This window comes from Zalophus californianus, chromosome 7, assembly GCF_009762305.2.
Source record: "Zalophus californianus isolate mZalCal1 chromosome 7, mZalCal1.pri.v2, whole genome shotgun sequence".
NCBI classification, from domain to species: Eukaryota; Metazoa; Chordata; class Mammalia; order Carnivora; family Otariidae; genus Zalophus; species Zalophus californianus.
In genome coordinates this window covers 31,650,855-31,671,477 of record NC_045601.1, presented here as the reverse complement: position 1 = coordinate 31,671,477, position 20,623 = coordinate 31,650,855, and the positions used below count along the sequence as shown (strand labels likewise).

The window sequence follows — 20,623 nt, the reverse complement described above, 5'->3', positions numbered from 1 at the left end:
AGACTAAAGAATCATGGTAAAGAAGCCATGAATTCTACGTGCAGTATTCCCCTAGCGCTGGAGTTCTGCCGTTCTCATTGATTGGTAAACTTGGTTTTGGCTGGCGGTTTTTGCTGATCTTTTGGGGGAGGGGCCTGTTGCCGTGGTTCCCAGATGTCTTTGCGGAGGCGGAATTGCCCCACCCTTGCCGGTCAGGGCTAGGTAATCTGCTTGGGTCCATTTGCTCTTGGGAGCTTTTGTTCCCTCAAGCTTTCCGTACAGCGTTAGAGGACGAGAGTGAAAATGGCGGCCTCCCAGTCTCCATCCCGGAGGAGCCGAGAACTCGGGGCCCCACTCCTCAGTGCACCCCCAGAGAAAAGCAGTCATTCACTCCCGTCTCCCTGGTCTCCGGCCGCACTCCGTGCTCACCCGGCCTGTGACCGAGCATTTCTATCTCTGGTACCCAAACCCGTGTGGAGTCTCCAAACCCAGCAGATCCCTGCGGTGCGCTCCCGCGTCGCTCCTCCCGGGGGAGGAAGAGAGTCTCCCTGGATCTGCTGCTTGTTGGGTCCCTGCTGGAGGAGCAGTGGCCTGACTGGGCCACGGATCACGGTTTATGGCAACCCCGAGCTGGAGCACGCGCCTCGGCTCCGTCTCTGCATCCGGCTTCCCTGCTCTGATACCTGGGAGCTCTGCCGCACTCAGGCACCCCCGGTCTTTCTGTGACCCCGAGGGTCCTGAGACCACACTGTCCCATGAGGGTTCCACCCCCCGCTTAGCCGCTGAAGCGACGTCCCTCAGCGGAGCCGACTTCTAAAAGTTCCGATTTTGTGCTCCGCGGCTCTATCACTTGCCAGAAGTGGCTGACGGAGGCCCCCTTCCCCGCCGTCTATCCTCCCAAATATCGCCTCGGATTCACTTCTCTGCATGCCCTACCTTTCAGAAGGTGGTTGCTTTTCTGTTCAGAGTTGTGCTATCCTTTTCTTCCATCTCCCGTTGAGTTCGTAGGTGTTCAGAATGGTTTGATCCCTATCCAGCTGAATTCCTGAGACCAGACAAAATCCAGGTCTCCTACTACTCCACCATCTTGCTCTGCCTTGCCCATTTCTTAACTGGATTCTTTGTTTTTTGGGTGTTGAGTTTGGTAAGTTCTTTATAGGTTTTGGATACTTTATCTTTGGACCTTTATCAGATATGTCATTTGCAAATACCTTCTCCTATTCCATAGGTTGTTTTTTAGTTTTGTTGATTGTTTTTTTTCACTGTGCAGAAGCTTTTTATCTTGATGAAGTCCCAATAGTTTACTTTTGCTTTTGTTTCCCTTGCCTCCGGAGACATGTCTAGGAAGAAGTTGCTTTGCCAAGGTCAAAGAGGTTGCTAGCTGTGTTCTTCTTTGGGATTTTGATGGTTTCCTGTCTCACATTTAGGTCTTTCATCCATTTTGAGTTTATATCTGTGTGTGATGTAAGAAAGTGGTCTAGTTTCACTCTTCTGCATGTAGCTGTCCAGTTTTCCCAAAACTATTTGTTGAAGAGACTGTCTTTTCCATTGGATATTCTTTTTTGGTTTGTCAAAGATTAGTTGACCATATAGTTGTGAGTCCATTTCTGGCTTTTCTGTTCTATTACACTGATCTATGTGTCTATTTTTGCACCAGTATCATACTGTCTTGATGACTACAGCTTTGTAATATAGTTTGAAGTCCAGAATTGTGATGCCTTCAGCTTTGCTTTTCTTTTTCAAGATTGCTTTGGCTACTCAGGGTCTTTTGTGTTTCCATACAAATATTAGGATTGTTTATTCTAGCTGCTTGAAGAAATGCTGGTGATATTTTGATAGGGATTGCATTAAATGTATAGATTGCTTTGGGTAGTATGGACATTTTAACAATATTTGTTCTTCCAATCCATGAGCATGGAATGTTCTTCCATTTCTTTGTGTCTTCTTCAATTTCTTTCATAAGTGTTCTATAGTTTTCAGAGTACAGAACTTTTACTAATTTGGTTAGGCTTATTCCTAGGTATCTTACGGTTTTGGGGGCAATTGTAAATGAGATCAATTCCTTGATTTCTCTTTCTGCTGCTTCATTATTGATGTATAGAAATGCAACAGATTTCTGGGCATTGGTTTTATATCCTGCAACTTTGCTGAATTTGTGTATCAATTCTAGTAATTTTTTGGTAGAGTCTTTTGGGTTTTCTACATAGACTATCATGCCATCTGCGAATAGTGAAAGTTTGACTTCTTCTTTCTTGATATGCATGCTCTTTATTTCTTTTTGTTGTCTGATTGCTGAGGTTAGGACTTCCAGTACTATGTTAAATAACAATGGTGAGAGAGAACATGCCTGTTTTGTTCTTGACTGTTGAGGAAAAGCTCTCAGTTTTTCCCCATTGAGGATGATATTAGCTGTGGGTCTTTCATATATGCCCCACATATATGTCTCTACTTTGTTGAGCGTTTTTATCAAGAATGGATGCTGTATTGTGTCAATTGCTTTTTCTGCATCTATTCAGAGGATCATATGTTCTTATCCTTTCTTTTATTAATGTGGTATATCACATTGATTCATTTGCAAATATTGAACCAGCCCCACAGCCCAGGAATAAATCCCACTTGATCATGATGAATAATTCCTTTAATGTACTGTTGGATTTGATTTGCTAGTATCTTGTTGAGGATTTTTTTTTTTTTTTTTTGGCATCCATGTTCATCAGGGATATTGGGCTGTAATTCTTTTTAGTGGGATCTTTGTGTGGTTTTGGAATCAAGGTAATGCTGGCCTTGTAGAATGAGTTTGGAAGTTTTCCTTCCATTTCTATTTTTTGGAACAGTTTGAGAAGAATAAATATTAATTCTTCTTTAAATGTCTGGTAGAATTCCTCTGGGAAGCCATCTGGCCCTGGACTGTTTTTGGGGGGAGATATTTGATTACTGATCCAATTTCTTTGCTGGTTATAGGTCTGTTCAAATTTTCTATTTCTTCCTGTTTCAGTTTTGATAGTTTGTAGGTTTCTAGGAATTTGTCCATTTCTTCCAGATTGCCCAGTTTGTTGGCATATAATTTTTCATAATATACTCTTATTATAATTGTTCATATTTCTGGGGTGTTGGTTGTGATCTCTCCTCTTTCATTTGTGATTTTATTTATTTGGGTCCTTTCTCTTTTCTTTTTGATAAATCTGGCTAGGGGGTTATCAATTTTATTAATTCTTTTAGAGAACCAGCTCTTAGTTTCATTGATCTGTTCTTTTTGTTGTTGTTGTTGTTAGTTTCTATATCATTTATTTTTGCTCTAATCTTTATTATTTCCCTTCCTCTGCTGGCTTTAGGCTTTATTTGCTGTTCTTTTACTAGCTCCTTTAGGTGTAAGGTTAGGTTGTATATTTGAGACTTTTCTTGCTTTTTGAGGTAGGCCGGTATTGCTATATACTTCCCTCTTAGGACTGCTTTGCTGCATCCCAGAGATTTTGGACTGTTATGTTTTCATTTTCATTTGCTTCCATGTATTTCTTTATTTCTTCTTTAATTTCCTGGTTAACCCATTCATTCTTTAGTAGGATGTTCTTTAACCTCCATGTATTAGTGGGTTCCCAAATTTTTTCTTGTGGTTGACTTCAAGTTTCATAGCACGTGGTGTGATAACATGCTTGGTATGATCTCAGTCTTTTTGTAGTTGTTGAGGCCTGATTTGTGAGCCAGTATGTGATCTATTCTGGAGAATGCTCCTCGTGCACTCAAAAAGAATGTGTATTCTGTTGCTTTAGGATGAAATGTTCTAAATGTGTCTGTTAAGTCCATCTGGTCCAGTGTGTCAATCAAAGCAATTGTTTCCTTGTTGGTTTTTTGCTTAGATGATCTGCCCATTGCTATAAGTGGGGTGTTAAAATCCCCTACTATTATTGTATTATTACCAATGAGTTCCCTTATATTTGTTATTAATTTATATATTTGGATGCTCCCAAATTGGGGCATAAATATTTACAATTGTTAGATCTTCTTGTTGGATTGACCCCTTTATTATGATATAGTGCCCTTCTTCATCTCTTTTTATAGTCTTTGGTTTAAAATCTAGTTTGTCTGATATAAGTATGGCTATTCTAGCTTTCTTTTCACACCCATTAGCATGATAGATGTTTCCCTATCCCCTCACTTTCAATCTGCAGGTGTCTTTAGGTCTAAAATGAGTCTCTTATAGGCAGCATATACATGGGTCTTGATTTTGTGTGTGTGTGTGTGTGTGTGTGTGTGTGTGTGTGTGTGTGTGTGTGTGTGTGTGTTTAATCCATTCTGATACCCTATGTATTTGGCTGGAGAATTGAGTCCATTTACATTCATAGTGATTATTGATAGATATGAATTTAGCACCATTGTATTACCTGTAAATTCATTGTTTCTGGAGATTTTCTCTACTCCTTTCTAGTCTTTGTTGCTTTTGGTCTTTCTTTCCCACTCACGGTCCCCTTTAATATTTCTTGCAGGGCTGGTTTTGTGGTCACAAACTCCTTTAGTTTTTGTGTGTCTGGGAAACTCTTTATCTCTTCTTCATTTAGGGACTGAGCATGGTGTGGACCCGCTCTGATCCTCTGGCGGATGGCCTTGCCCCACTGTGGTTTGTCCCAGAAAAGCTGTCGCAGGACTGCACAAGGGCTTGGAGTTTATGCTAAAGCACAGCAAATAGCTGGCATCCCGGTTAGTTGCCCTCTGGCGCCTCTTCTTGTTTGCTAATGAATGCAGCCGTTCAGTGGAGTCCTCCCACTCTTTTGTTCCCTGAGAGGCAGGGCCACCTCTCCCAAATGTACTTCAGGTAGGGGAACTGTCTCTCCCCGCATGACCCAGGGGATCCTCAGAGGATGCTTCTACTCTCTGACTTCTGTCCTCCATCTCCTTCACAGGAGCATCGCTGTGCCCACCAGGCTTTACCCTGGTGATGATGCAGACTTCTAAAACTAGACTTTCGGGGTGCCTGGGTGGCTCAGTCAGTAAGCGTCTGCCTTCAGCTCAGGTCATGATCCCAGGGTCCTGGGATCGAGCCCCACATCAGGCTCCCTGTTCTGCGGGAGGCCTCCTTCTCCCTCTCCACACCCCCTGCTTGTGTTCCCTCTCACTGTGTCTCTCTCTGTCAGATAAATAAATGAAATCTTTAAATAAATAAATAAATAAACCAGACTTTCAGCTCTGCTGCTTGTAAAAACTTGCTATAATCAGCCCCTCTCATTTTCTCAGTCAATGGTTTTGGTCAAGTGCTTTTCTTATGTAACCCCCCACATGCTGCTCTCTCTCTTTCTCCTCTCTGTGATCAGGGCTCCCTCCTCTCCATAGCATCCACAATTCTTTTCTCCCCTTAATCACATCACAGCACCTCCTACCTTCCATGATGTGGCCTCTTTTCTCCCTCTAGTTGTGCAGGTAGTTCTCTCTGTCCTCAGATTGATTTCTTGGGTGTCCAGAATGATTTGAGAATTATCTAGCTGTGTTCAAGGGAAGAGGCATGCATAAGGTCCTCCTACTCCTCCACCATCTTAACTCCTCCTTCTCTATTTGTATTTATACTTCTTGGGGTACACTGTAAATGTATGTGTTTCATGAAACTTTGGAAGCTTTTGGACATGACTTTTCCAAATATTTTTTCTCTATCTCATTCTTTGTCTTCTTTTGGCACTCCAATTGCAAAAATGTTAGAAATATGCATTTAATTATACGTATGTTAGATTTTTTTGATTTTGTCCCACAGATCATTGCAACTCTATTCACTTTTTTTCAGTTCAATAGTTTTTCTCTCTGTTCTTCACATTGGATAATTTCAGACAGTTTAAAATTCACTGAGTCCTTCTTTTGTCATCTTCAGTCTACTGCTAGCCCTTCCAATAAATTTCTCACATTTTATTTTTTAATTCTCTATTTGATCTTTTATAGTTTATGCTTTTTCCTATTTACCCATTCATTATGAGAATTATTTTTTTACATTCTTGAGCACATTTTAATAGCTGCTTTAAAATTCTTCTAATTTTAACATTTTGATTATTTTGGATTCAGTTTCCACATTGCCTTTTCTCTTGTGTAAGAGTCATGTTTTCCTGTTTCTTAGTATATGTAATAATTTTATACCATATCAAGGGCATCATGAGTAATACATGGCACGGACTCTGAATGTTGTTTTCTTTCAAATAATATTGATTTAAAAAAAAAATGTTATCAAGAGTTAACCTGCCTTGACTTACACTTTATATGTTTCCCCAGTAGGAAGCAACTGAAATTGCCGTGCATTTGTTTCACCTTGGCTACATTACTAAGAATCTGCCCCACATATGTGTAGTTTAAAAGCCAGCCATTTAGACAGAGTTAATACATAGAATAGTGGTCTTCCTTTTTCAGAGTCTCTCCTTTCTGGGATTTTCCCCGAACCTCCATTTCTAGTAGATGTGGTCGTTCTAAACTCTGTTCTCTGGTTTTCTAAGAAGTAAAACAAAATTTTGACAATTAGTTGCCCCATGTGGCGCTGACTGGAGTCTGCCCTTATACTAAAAGCCATAAAAATGGGAGGTTAGCCACCACCATTCTTTTTTCAAGCGTTGACCACCATCCTCACCCTCCCTCCCCCAGTTCTGTCTACTTTTGGTTACTGTTCAGTGTCTTTAGGTAGTTGTTTGAAGTTTTTTAAGCATACATTTGTTATCTATAAGATGGTTAGTCTTGCAGAAGCTCCTAGGAGTTGGTTGTATTTTATTATGTGCTGGATTAGGTGAAAAATCTCCACATAGTCAGGTAGTTTGAGAAGCACTGCCTTACAAGATTTTCCATAGCTCCTAGCTCCTATAACCAAGATCCTTAAAACCACCCTGTTTCTACTATTCCTCAAACCTGATTACTCAGCAAACCCTTTAATTCTCTGAGCCATCTAATAGCTTATTGGTAGATTCATTTTTTTTTTATGTTGGCCATAGGTCATTCAGTTGTATGCAAAGAACTATAATTGATACAGTATTATCCAAATTTTCTACAATGAACATGCTTTCTTATTCCAATATAAGAAAGCAACGACTGTCATTTACAAATAAAGAGATCATCTATAACTTGGAAACACAGGAGGAAATTTGGCATCAGCTATAACTCAGTGTCATGTGCTGAAGTCTTATGATATCAAAAAATGAACAGAGCAGACTGCATAAGTGTTCAGCATTTACTAGACGTTAAAATTGTTGCAAAATGATAGTATAGAATGTCCAAACCAAGAGTCTTTAAGAGCATCTCATTCAATTCCCCATTACGTTTTGCAGATGAGGCAAGAAGAGACTAGAAGTATTTTGACCAAGGCTACAGAGTCAGAAAATGATAGAGAAGGAGTCCACATAATGAATTCTCGAATCATCAGTCTGCCCTTTAACTTCATTGTTTGGGGTTAGAACTGGTTAGGTGACTAGGGCTTTTTTCTCTCTTTAATGTAGCTCTAGTTCTAAGGACAAGAGTGGTCCTGGTTTTATTCCAGTGGTTCTCTAATAAAAACTGCAGTTATCGAACACATTTTAGAGCATCAGGACCCAATTATTCAAAAGAAATGTTACACAGATAACAGCAGATCTAGTCTAAAGAAAGCAGCATTGGGGTCTGGAGGTCTACACACTCAGGTCCTCCTTGTATCCCAAGCGAATACATTTAATGTGAATTCAGGGTTTGCTCTATTGGCCACTACTCTTTCATTTATAAATTACCCGTGTTGCTGGTTTATAATTAGTTTATTCACATACCTTAAGTGTTATCTCTAATTATCTTCCTCAGTATGTTAATTCCCCCTAATTCTGAATCTGCGCTGTAGCAGGAAGTAACAGCACCCAAAGAGCTCTGGGGAGGATCTGGTAGCAATAACAACAAGGACAGAGCAAACATTCTTAGTAAGACCTATGAAAAGTTTGGGGCACCTGGGTGGCTCAGTCAGTTAAGCGGCTGCTTTTGGCTCAGGTCATGATCTCAGGGTCCTAGGACTGAGCCCTGTGTCTGGCTCCTTGCTCAGCAGGGAGCCTGCTTCTCCCTCTGCCTTCTGCTCCCCCTTCTTGTGCTCTCTCTCTCACTCTCTCTCTGTCAAATAAATAAATAAAATCTTTATAAAAAAAGACTTACGAAAATTAGATGAGAATCACACAACCCCGCAAAATATGTAAGCTGTTAACATAGGCTTCATACTCAGCTTTTCAGTCATCTAGCCCCGTTCTTTCTATAACCATTTCCCCTCTAAAGACTAGGTTTTCCAATTAAAGGCCTTACATATTAACTTTACAAGCTATGACCAGGTGTCTTTATTAATTCCATTCTTATTCATCTCGTTTCTTATTTTCTTTTTCATTCTCTTCCCTCTTACCAACTTTTCTTTCTCCTTTGATTCTTCCCTTGATATAACAGGATTCTATCTTCTTTGGCCTAAACCTCTCTTCAGCAACAACTCATTTTCTGCAGTATGTTTAAAACCACATGCTACATAAGCCAAGACTAGGCCTATATGATCCTGAGCTGCAGCAAGATAATATTTCCTGAGTTTTCTCCTATTTCTTAGCTCCCATTTCCACCCATTGGGTTTATTTTCTATCCCCTAAAGTAGGGACATTTAAAAAGTTTTCAAATTAAACATGGTTTTCTTTTAAATGTGGTTTTCTGGGATGCCCAAAACCTCCCACTAATTCACAAGAGATGTTAATTTATCTCGCTCTAGTTCTGTAGTTACCTATAGTTTTCAACATGGCTTTCTTTTAGGTATGCCATCTACCCAATTGCTTCTTTAAACTTATTTAATTTGATGTGTTTACGCAGTACACATTAGTTTGGTTATTCCAATATGCAAGTCACTGTACTAAGTGCTGGGTCGTTTAGGGCAAGAGAAAGTAATACTTAAGAACCTTTCCATATATATTCTTTCTTTCTTTTAAAGATTTTATTTATTTGTTTGACAGAGAGAGAGAGCACAAGCAGGGGGAGCGGCAGAGGGAGGGGGAGAAGCAGCCTCCCCGCTGAGCATGGAGCCCAACAAGGGGGACCCTGGGATCATGACCTGAGCCGGAGGCCAACGCTTAATGACTGAGCCACACAGGCACCCCTCCATATATATGAAGTTCTCTATGAGATAAATAACTACATCCACAGGCACACTGGTAAACACTTTAAAAAACCATCCCATTTAATCTTCACAAAATTTTATAGTACTATCAGGATTTTGCTGGCTCATAAAAGTAACTTGCCCAAGGTCACAAAGTGAGCTGAAATTTGAACTCAGCTCAGCTGGTCCCTATCACTCCAAAATATAAAATCTTTAATGGGCCCTGACCCAGCTTCTCTTCCCAGCTCTGATCTTCCAAGTTAGTTTGCTGTAGTTTAACTCAAAGATCTTTTCTATCATTTAATCTGTCCTATATCTCTTCTTCTGACATCTGTTATAGGCTGAATTGCGTCCCCCTGAAATACATGTATTCAAGTTGTAAACCCCAACACCAGATATCAAGAGCCTATTTGGAGGGTTGTTTTAAATGTAATTAGTTAAGATGAGGTCATAACAGAGTACGATGGGCCCTTAATACAAGGTAACTAGTATCCTTGGGGCACCTGGGGCACTCAGTTGGTTAAGCATCTGCCTTCTGCTCTGGTCATGATCTCAGATCCCCTCAGCGGCCTCCCTGTTCAGCCAGCAGTCTGCTTCTCCCTCTTCCTCTGCGCCCCCTTCCCCATTTGTGCTCTCTCTCACTCGGTCTCTCTCTCAAATAAATAAATAAATAAATAAATAAATAAATAAATAAATAAATAAATAAATAAATAAATAAATAAATAAATAAATAAATAAATAAATAAATCTTTAAAAAAAGTTAACTAGTATCCCTGTAAAAAAGAAAAGTTTGGACAAAGGGAGAATATCATGTGAAGATGGAATTATGCTGCCACAGCAAAAGAACACCAAGATTTCTGGCAAACCTCCATAATTTAGGAGTCAGGAAAAAGCAGATTCCCCCTCACAGCCTTAGAAGGAACCAACCCTGCAGACACCATGATTTCAGACTACTGGCCTTCAGAACTGTGAGATAATAACTTTCTATTGTTACATAACAATAAAAAATTATTTTAAAAATAAAATAAAATAAAATGGGCAGAGGAACTGAATAGATATTTTTCTGAAAAAGATATACAAATAGCACATGAAAAGATGCTCAATATCACTAATCATCAGGAAAATGCAAATGGAAACTAAAAGGAGCTATCACCTCACACCTTTAGATGGCTATCATCAAAAAAAAAACTTTCTATTGTTTAAGTCACCCAGGTTTTGATACTTTGTTACGGCAACTGTAGCAAACTAATAAAATATCTACAAGATCAGGAATGCAAATTTCTACTGTTCTCTTTTTCTGCCTAACACTGCAATATTCCCTTTCTCCATCTATCCAGCTTTTTAGCACAATGAAGTAGAATCAGTTGCATTGTTCCCAACTTCAGATGTGAAGAGTTATTGAATTCTGTGATCATCCACATTTGGGCAATCATTCAAATGGATAAGCAGTTGGAAACATGTCCTTTGAAGTCCATTGGGCTCAAATACCAGTTTCTGCATTTACTAGCTGTGTGATCTTGAGCAACTCTCTAAGCTTATTTCCTTCCTTTGTTAAAGGAGGCTAATACCACCACCAACATGTAGGGTCTCAAGGACAATCAAGGGAGAAAACATAATAATTTAGCACATTAGTTGGCACATAGAAAGTGCTAAACAAAATCACTTACTATTATTTATTGTTCCTAAAACAAACTTTAGAATTTACCTTTCATGGCTATTTCAGATGCTCATTTGTGTACTTTTTATAAGTATTATAATCTGCTCGTATAAGAGTGACTCTGGCATTTAGTCTCTAGTATTGTCTTCCACCTTTGGCAATATCTAAAATTGAGAGGCGGTAACTTTAAGCAAGTGAACTAAAAAAATTTATATGAAAGAATCCTTGAATCACCACTGTGTCCTTTAAGTTCATTCCTAGGATTAGAAACAGCTATATACTAGAACTTCAAAAAAAAAAAAATTGGTCTGGTTCTAAGGAAAGAGCGTTACAACTGACAGAAAAAGTATTCATAAGGTGAAATATTAAGGCATAGGCCCATGATATTTGAATCTACATAATAGACTACCAGCTGCTAGAAGACAGAAATCAACAACACAAGTGAAAAGGTACTTAATTGTTTTCCCTCTGTATAAATACATTGTTTGCAAATTATTATCCCCTTTTATGTTTCTTGAGTTTTTACCAAATTCTTTGCCTTTTCTCTAAGATTTGTTTTGGGGGGGCACGGAGAAATCTGATATGAAATCTAATGCTTAGCACATTAACTTTTATTAACTTTAGATAATTAGAAATTGCTTAAACTACCACATTCTCTTTTGGAAAATACAAGTGGTATGATAACTTCCAAAAAAGCCAAGGAGGCATCCGTGCCTTTGCCTTACTCTTTCCTTCTCTTAGAATACCCTCTCCTTTTCTCTCATGCTCCCTGTTTGGAACTCTTTCATTTGTTGTTGTTTTCCTATTTTAAATGTTGCCTCAGACTCAAATTCATCTTTCTCTTTCCACATCATCCCCACTCTCTAACCCCCCTGCCACTTTGTACCTTCCCTGTGGCGTTTAGGTATTCTAATCTTTGGTTCGAATCTTAATCCTACTACAACCTGTGAGAGCGGCAGAAATAAATCTCATTCTTATAAACTCCGTAGCTTTTTTTTTTAAGGCAAATGTTCAATAGGTAATTAAGTCAACAAATAAGTGAGCAGCCTTTTAGGATGAATTATGAATAGAAACAGCTCAACACTTTAAAAATGAAAATCTGTAAGCATTCAAAAAGGTAAAAATGAACTATATACATTTACTAAAATTCCAGTATGTCTCTGTTGTTCTGGTTAGTTCTGCCCCGCACTCACGTTACTCATTTTTGTTTTCTCACAGCACTCGTCTCACTGTATCCACGGTACCGGCACTTATCAAAAGGCACTTATCAAAAGCCTAATTGCTGACTGGCTTGGAGACTTGTCAGGAGAGGAAGTTAAAAAAGAAGAGAGAGAGACTGTGCTGAGAATACGCGGCCGTATTTCATATATTTGCGTTTTTGAAATGGGCATAGGAGAATGGCCAAAAAATGCAAAAATCAAAAGGCTTTTTCTGGTAATAAGAGTTCTAGGGTCCTCAGATTCCACGTCTAACTCCGCCAGTCCTGCATGGCAAAATTAATTCCGGATTTCTCAAAGACCACGTTCTCATCACTATTATTCCGGATCCAGTTCCTGTGTCTGGCACATTGTAGGCGTTTTTAATGCACCTACTGAATCCCGATTTGCACGGGATTATGAATTTAGGGGACAATCTAGCTTTAAAAAAAAAAAATTACATTTAGAACCAACTACATTTAAAAACCGTAACGAACCACCCTAACCCTAAGGTTCCACTCTACTAACACATCGCCGGTGAAGTGGAATTTACTATCTGCTTAGTATTGAAAACGTGCTGGCTTTCGTTTCACAACAAATGTGGATCACCCACAAAACGACACATTCGCAGACATTTAGAGTGACTTAGAAGCGAAGGGAGAGCGTGCCATGCAGGAAGGCCCAATTAGTGAGGCCGACAAAAAATTACAATGTAGTGTGACAAAGGTTAAAACTGACTTAGCGAGGAAATCAAGGGCCAGAGACCTAACAAGACAGCGCAGACGCGGTTGGCCCCTCTCGCGCTCCGTATAACGAGCTCTCTGGGCCTCCGTAGGCCACGCCTCTGGCGGGGAAGAGTGGTGTGAGGCTGCCCGCGTTGGTGCCTGTTGCGCGTGTCAATAACCAGCGGCGCAGAGTCAGAAGACTAGGAATACTCTTGTCTCAGAATCGCCTCTATCCGGAAACAGAAATTCTCGAGGCCCGGCACCACCAGAGCCACCTCTTTCATGAAAAGGAGTGCACATGCGCACAGGGGTCCTGGGAAGCCCTTAAATACCGTCATGCGGGCGCGTACGACCTCTTTCCCTGCCGCCGCCGAGACGCGCGGAGGCGGAAGGTCGCGGTGAGTTGAACGAGGTTGGGGTGTTAGTTGTGGTGTTTTCGTCGCGTTTGGCGGGGATTGGTTCTTGGCTGACCTATTTTAGCTAATTGATTTCTCTTTGTATTTGTATTACAGCGCAGTCAAGATTCGGCTACACGCGTAATCCACCGCCATGGCCGAGGAAGGGTGAGCCCAGGGTGGGGGTCTGGTGCGGGGAGGGCGTGGACAGTGAGGGGGCGGTGCCTTAAGGGCACCCGATGCACCTCGTATGATTGAGTCCAGGGTCTTAGGTGTTGTGTGGGGAAGTTATTGATGGCTTTCACTTGATTTGCTGCCTTTCAGCATTGCTGCTGGAGGTGTAATGGACGTTAATACTGCTTTACAAGAGGTGCTGAAGACCGCCCTCATCCACGATGGCCTAGCACGTGGAATTCGCGAAGCTGCCAAAGCCTTAGACAAGTACGTGTATCAGTCTCAATACTGTGGGTTGTTGGAACCGGAACAAAACTGCAACCAAGGGAAGAAAGCGTGAAGTTCATGGTGTTAGCACAAAAGTTCTGAATGGCATCCGTCCTACAGGAAACCTAGGAAAAGGTATCAGAACTCAGATCTATGTAGCCCACAAAGTTTGTGGGTTTCTGTTTGGAATGGGAATGAGTATTTGACTTAACTACAGTAAGACTACAGTGTTTGAATGATGACTTAAGTTGTCGGATACCCCTTCACTCTTTTTATGAGTGAAACATAACAGTCTGACAAACCTGTAGGTTGTGTGGCTAATTCACTTAAAGGATAGTTAAGAATCCTCATTTAGCAGTTTGTAAAAGTCGAACCATTAAACTAGGGAATTTCAAGGTAATGTTGCGGAAGCACCTGGACTTTCAAATGAGAAAGTAGTAGCTGTGGAAATAAAAAATAATGGAGCATTTATAAATACATTCGTTTAGTTTTGGGGCTGGTTGGGCAAAACAACTGCAAGTGTTAAGTATTTGAAAGTGCACTAAAATTCATTTTAGTGCACTTTTAAGAATTTCTTAGCCAGTAAATGTAAGCTCATTCAACTCACTTTGGTGTAGACTAGCGACTTGAATCCACTGGGAATAGCACTCTTGTTGGAAATCCTTCAGGTCCTGGTGTGTTCCCTGCACTATTTGTGCAGTGGCAGTGCTGCACATACTAATTTCTGGGTAACAACTCTAATAGAGGCAGTTTGTGTTTCACACGATAGCTTATAAACGTGTTTTAAGTGGCTTGCAAGAAAGCATGATACTGCTTTGCCTACAAATTGGTAACTAATTTTATATAAGCTTAGTATTTTGGGGAGTTACTGGAGGCTTGATTTTGTCGATGAATGGATCTATGCTCTTTAACAGGTTCCTCAAACTGAAGCATTGTATTTTCCAGTGGGGTGTCGCTTGTGTTTGGCCAGTGATTGCAAAGATACATCCCTTGTAAAAGTTCCGAGAGTAGTAGATGCAGACCTGAGTTTTAGCTTATGCTGGATTTTGCGTTTCAGGCGCCAGGCCCATCTTTGTGTGCTTGCATCCAACTGTGATGAGCCTATGTATGTCAAGTTGGTGGAGGCCCTTTGTGCTGAACACCAAATCAACCTAATCAAGGTAAGTTACCTATTTATCTGAATTAAGAGCTGTTTTAGCTTAATGAAAATTCAGCCAGTTAGGGTTATGTCTTGATTAATGCTGTTTTATCTGATCAGTAAATTTTGTAAAGTGTCTTTGCTTTTTGGTGGTGTGAAAAACATCACCTAGACTTGTTATCTTGGATTGCAAAGCTAGTAACAGAAATGTTCTATTCCTGCAGAATTAATTGCGAGTTTTGGTGTTGGTATAGAACAGAAGTGAGGTAGAGTGCTTTTAGGTGATCTTGGGGCTGTACATGATGACAACTGGCTCCCTCTACTGAATTGCCATGAGGAAACTGCCATGTCACCCTATCTGACTACAGCTACCTTTTGGGTCTGATTAATTGTCAGTAGCATTAATGTTTGCTAATATGGTGATTTTTTTTTTTCTTAATTCATCTCAATAGGTTGATGACAACAAGAAACTAGGGGAATGGGTAGGCCTCTGTAAAATTGACAGAGAGGGAAAACCCCGTAAAGTGGTTGGTTGCAGTTGTGTGGTGGTTAAGGTAAGTCAGTGTTTATCTCTGGGGTGAAAGTTGTTGTTGGGAGCTGCATGATTCTGTGCAGAATTTTAATTTTTCAGAAAGTCGGGGATGTCCTAAAAAATGTGTGATTTTCAGTATTTTACAATCTCTCTTTCTGCTTTTGAGTAGAGGAAAATAGGCTGTAATTAAGCCAGCCAATTAATCTGCTTACCTGAATGTGTTTCTGCAGAAATTGAGAAAACGCTGGCAATAGGAATGCCATGTTACGAGCCTTAAAGACCTTGAAGTCCTTAAGGTCCCTGAAAATGGCTATAAGAAATTTTAATGATGGAAACATTTTCATAAGAAGTAATTCTGTGAAGCTTCAACATAACTAGTGCTAACAACTTGGTAGTTTGTAAATGTTAATTTAAAATTTAAAAAAAATTTTTTTTTAGGACTATGGCAAAGAGTCTCAGGCGAAGGATGTCATCGAGGAATACTTCAAGTGCAAGAAATGAACAAATAAACTTGGTTTTTGTTCCACACCTGTTTTTTGTTTTTTTTAATTTGGGGCAATAGAATAAGGTCCGTTAGCGACAGAGAAAAGATAATCATTGTAGAATTGGCAAAATAACTGGAAACCTATTTATCTCCTCCTGGTTTCTAAATGAAAGCCTACTCTAACGGGTCAGTAACTAAAGTGTTATAAACTGAAAACAGGATGACCTAAGTAAGGATAGTTGTACAGTGATTGACAGCCAGGGTTTCTTAAGTGTGCTGTTTGTCACAATGAAGACTAGACAGCCTAGGACCTGGAAAAATGGGCTGAGGCTAGTCATGGTGTGGGTGTTAACTTCGTAATCCTGCAGCTTGATGGCAGGCTGAAAAAGCTGAACAAGTTGATCAAAGAAAAATACAAAGGTGGTCAGGTTTGGATTTAGACTGTGGGACACAAAGGATGTCCAGAAGGGCATATGGATGTACCCATTAGAAAAGGTCAGCATGTCCATGGTGTTTGTTAACCCTTGGTGTTACGTGTTAAGCGCAGAAGCAGGATATGCTTCAATATGCTCAAGTCTCAAACTCCACAGGGAGAGTCAGTGATGACCCATGTATTTCAGGCCTGGACCAAGTTGGTGCAAGCATGAATTAGGATTAATGGAAATGTTAAAATCCAAATGCTTGCTAAATTGCTAGAGCTAGGGGATACTTTGAATTTCTCTACACTAGTTTCCTAGTACTGCTGTGTAGTTACGGGGGCACATAAAGCTAAATGGGAGCCAGATCTGGTTTTGAATGCTCACTTGTATTTTTTTTTTGTATGTTAGGAATTTATAGGTTCAAGCCTTTTCTAAAGCCTGCCTTTAGATAATGTAGCAACCTCTAGTATCACTAAAGGCTGCTTGTTCTCTGCCTGGTTCCTACTGTGGTGGAGTGAATGGCCTCAATAGCCCTAAAGCTAATGTAGTTCATAAAGCCTTAAGGATAGTTGCCTTAGATACTGTGTCCTGGGGTCCATCTGCTACCATTAAATGTAAACCCAAGCTATCTGGAATTTTCAAAGGAAAGGACTTTCTATTTGCTTTGAATTCTGGTTTGTATCAACATCTATGAAGCAAACAGTTGAGTCTTAATCTGGCACTGAGCTGTTGATGCAGTAGCAAAGACCCTCTTTTCCAGCATTTTGTTAGGTTTGAGGGTTTGTGGGAATTCTGTAGCTCATGCTAGGGAGGATGGCTGAGTACAACACTGCATTTCCATTTTTTCACTCAGGCTGCTTTTGAGATTAGTGTGTTGGGAAAACAAGCTGAACTGCTGAATATTAACCTTCCACCCTGACTTAGATCAGTATTGGGTATTTTTTGATATCTGCATATCCACTGACCCCCCCGGTGGAAAGCCTGCTTAAATCTCTTTAAGGAATACTCGACTACATCTACCACCTTACTGTGGCTGTTCCTCGAAATACTGCTCATGATGGTTTCCATCATTTGCTTTTGTTTTTTTGGCTTTTGTCCTCTGTTAAATGTCAGCGTGGTCACCAAGGTCTTTATGGTTAAATTCAATAGCTTCACAGCCTTTTTCTCTTCATCTCTTGTATTTTCTAGAATAACTTACTGTCCATACTTGAACACTGTACCACACTTCCTCCTTGGTCCCTTCTCCCTTTCCACTAGAACTAGAGTTCTGCTGTGGCCCTGTTTACTTCCGTGCAGCCTTCCTGGGACCTTTCTTGTAGCTTCTGCCCTAGATTCCTTTTTTCTAAATCTGAGTTCCTGTTTCAGTTTTTGTCCATTCTAGGCAAATGGTGTGCACTAGGGAGCACCCCGTGAACACCCACTTGTACCTCAACTTTTGTATACCTCAAAGTGAACTTGATCATAAACTGTTCAGTTAGAGGTAAGTAGTTACTGAATATCTAGTGTATCAGGCTTTGCACCAAGCATTTACCACTTTTCAAGGCAGAGGCGTCCGGCGTCTGCTCCTGCCTTTCTACCTTGTATATCCATCACAGACTTCATTGATTGCAATAGCTGCTCAACTAACGCTGTTGTCACTGCTCACTTCATCTTAACGTCCACACTGCTCTCATGTGGTTACTCTGCTCTCGTGATTATGAGCTCATTCTGCCCGAACTGCAATTTTCTCTGGCAGTCTACTCATCTTTCAAAACCCAGTTGAAATGTAACTTCAACCTTCTGATTGTGATTCGTCTGTATAGCTTACATGGAATTCACAAGGCAGCTCATCCATGCTCAAGTGCTAAGGCTGAAGCAGGTGTTCTTTTTGATGGGAAAATGGTAGTTTGTGAAACCAGTTGCTGTGTGCACTCAGAATCTTGAGCACTTCCCTCATGGACCCAAACATACCTGAGCCAAGCACTATACTGTTTTATTGCTCCTGTGGTCAGTGAGACTTGGGCATTCCCATTCACCTTGGCTGTAAGAAACCTCCAAGCCAAATACTCTGTTTTCTTTGTCCTTAACTATTTTACTTTAAATTTTTGCTTGGTCCTGGTTTTATTAAAATTTCTATTACATGTGTTTTTGGTAAGCCACTTTAAATGCTTTTTTAAAAAAAAAAAACCCAGGACATCCATAGTGGAATAATGACGGGTGTATTAAGTTGGTGTCTGTTAAAAACAGGAATTTGTTCATTTTCAACTGGGTTATAGAGGCAATGGCGGAACCGTTGTGCAGGCAGAGTTTTAGATGGTTCAAGGGGTATGTTCAAGTAAGCTATTAATGCCTCTTGATGTATACCTGAGACCCACAGAGAAGGAAGGTGAGGGTATTTAGCCAAGAAAGGGAGATAAGATCACAGCTTTCATCACTCCATGCGGATGATGGGACGGGCTGAGAGGGGCTAAGGCATTGTCTTCCCAGTCAGTCCTCAGCTCAATCCACAAGCCAGAACTTTTCAGGCAGTTAAGTTCCGGCAAGAGCAATGGAAGCATCATGGCCTGGCTGAGGAGGTGTCCAAGATGGTGGCTGCCAGCCTCTTATCAGAGAATCTATTGGGTGAAGTGTGACTCTGCTGGTTGCCAGGTGCTGGGGGTGGAGGGGTGATGGAGGTCAAAGTTGAAGATAATCTTTGGTCAGGCATTTGGGACTTGGGCTACATATTAATGCATCAGTGTCCAGAAGGATTCAGACTGATGCTCACTCCCCAGGGGCGAAAAGTTTTGCGTCCTTTAAAAGAAAAAAAAACATGGCTTGTGCTTCACATAGCACAAACACACCTAAATTCAAACTGCTTTATCACCAGCAAAGTGTTTCAGTCAACTGTTTATCTAAACCCTGCATGACCTAACCACAGTCTGCTGATTGAAGTTGCATTACAATCTGGCTTTTGCTTGGAAAGGCTTAGAAATGAAGGAGGAAGGTGATCCTGAGGATTCTTTACACAAAAGGGGCAATTTTCTCAGCTTTTTCCTGGTTTGCATGAAGCATTCCTTAAGAGTATCCCTTTGCTTTTGTTCTTTGACTCCATAGTCACCATCATCACTGCATTCCTAAATTGGTTTCCACAGCAAATTAGCTTTGGACAGGGAAAAGTGCCGAAGAGGAGAGAGAGAAGTACTTCTGTAGGTAGAAAATCTCTTTCAAGTCTCTTTATGAACTAAACTGGGTTGTGAAATATGTAAAGGTGGAGACACTGGTGACCATCCCGTGGCCCTGCCAATCCAACAGGTTCTGTTAACTACTCAGTTTTTGATGATAAAGGAAAAAAAATTGTACAGCATCAATTCAGAATGCCCTTAGTTAAGAGCACACATTTATTGACCGATTACAAGGAAAAGCATGATTATAGCTATTAGTATGTCACAGGGCTATGAGAATATACTTTTTTTAGCGTTAAAGTAGGAGAATGATTAAAACCTACAATTACATGATGGGATATTACAGTGCCTAAAAAACAGACAATATGAAGGACATTTGTTCATATACTTTTAAAGCAATATTCAAAATGTACAATAGGACCACATTTTGTAAAAATAAAGGGATATAAGGACATACATCAAGGTTTTAGTGGTTTCTGAAAAGGTGGGTATTTTGGTTTACCTTTTGCTTATTTTTTCTTCAACGTATTGCTTTTGTAGTAAAAACTAAAGAAACGAGATAATGGTATAGGGCTCTCTTTGGATTAAATTAAGTACTAATATAAAAGTTAAAAAAAATAATGTGAACAAGTGCATTTATTTACTTGTCTACTAAAATAGCAGTTGGTTAAAACACAAGTTTAAAAGGCTGAACTCCGGGGCGCCTGGGTGCCTCAGTCGTTGAGCCTCTCCCTTCAGCTCAGGTCATGATCCCAGGGTCCTGGGATCGAGCCCCGCATTGGGCTCCCTGCTTGGTGGGAAGCCTGACTTCTCCCTCTCCCGCTCCCCCTGCTTGTGTTCCCTCTCGCTGTCTCTCTCTCTGTGTCTAATAAATAAATAAAATCTTAAAAAGAAATAAAAATTTTAAAAAAAGGCTGAACTCATATTTAACCAGCAGAGGGCAGTAAGAAGCTGGTAGCTGGTGAGGGACCTATCTGAAAACAAGCACTAATAAAGTTCTCCCTCCCACAGCACATACACTAAAATTGGAGCAATGCAGAGAAGATTACCGTGGCCCCTGCACAAGGATGACATACAGACTCGTGAAGCAGCACTAACTACAGCAGGCTCCCCATAGGAAAAGCTTCTCCTCCCACCCTGAAGTAAGATTATTGGGCTTTAGTTTACTACTTCTAGCTGAATTTTTTTTTTTCCCTGATATTGCCGAATCCAGGATCCCATGCTGGTGAGGTTGTTTCATTATGTGCCGGGAGGCTGTCAGTAGAGGTGACTGGTTGTTTTATATACAACTAAGACATTGAAACTCTGCAACACATTCCTAGAGAAAAAGGTTTGGGTCCGTAAATGTATGCTTCTGTTAGACTCCTTCTCTTCCTCCCATTGAGATTTGTCTAGAGCTACCTGAAGGCCAGAAGGTTTCAGAGCAGGCCAG

At 40.5% G+C, this 20,623-nt stretch overlaps 2 protein-coding genes and 4 non-coding genes across 6 annotated transcripts in view; 5 read left to right on the top strand and 1 right to left on the bottom strand.

Annotated features, from left to right (window-relative positions):
• Window positions 1–11,959, bottom strand: part of SLC18B1 (solute carrier family 18 member B1) — a 44,133-nt gene extending 32,174 nt beyond the window's left edge. The window contains exon 1 of the mRNA XM_035728676.1: window positions 11,855–11,959. The gene's annotated coding sequence lies outside the window, so the exon portion shown is untranslated. The remainder of the gene's footprint in view (window positions 1–11,854) is intronic.
• A 971-nt stretch (window positions 11,960–12,930) lies between these two features.
• RPS12 (ribosomal protein S12) lies at window positions 12,931–15,673 on the top strand. Its single transcript, XM_027602322.1, has 6 exons — window positions 12,931–13,037; window positions 13,152–13,202; window positions 13,359–13,475; window positions 14,533–14,635; window positions 15,066–15,167; window positions 15,584–15,673. Exons 2-6 carry the CDS (start codon window positions 13,189–13,191, stop codon window positions 15,644–15,646), a joined length of 399 nt encoding a protein of 132 aa, XP_027458123.1. The 5' UTR covers window positions 12,931–13,037; window positions 13,152–13,188; the 3' UTR covers window positions 15,647–15,673.
• Window positions 13,705–13,777, top strand: LOC113928165. Its single transcript, XR_003521842.1, has one exon. It is a non-coding gene; the product is annotated as a small nucleolar RNA SNORD101 (small nucleolar RNA).
• LOC113928182 lies at window positions 14,906–14,982 on the top strand. The gene has a single exon (XR_003521858.1). It is a non-coding gene; the product is annotated as a small nucleolar RNA SNORD100 (small nucleolar RNA).
• LOC113928178 lies at window positions 15,334–15,463 on the top strand. The gene has a single exon (XR_003521855.1). It is a non-coding gene; the product is annotated as a small nucleolar RNA SNORA33 (small nucleolar RNA).
• A 4,513-nt stretch (window positions 15,674–20,186) lies between the features above and the next one.
• On the top strand, window positions 20,187–20,293 carry LOC113928139. The gene has a single exon (XR_003521820.1). It is a non-coding gene; the product is annotated as a U6 spliceosomal RNA (small nuclear RNA).
• The last annotated feature ends 330 nt before the right edge of the window (window positions 20,294–20,623 follow it).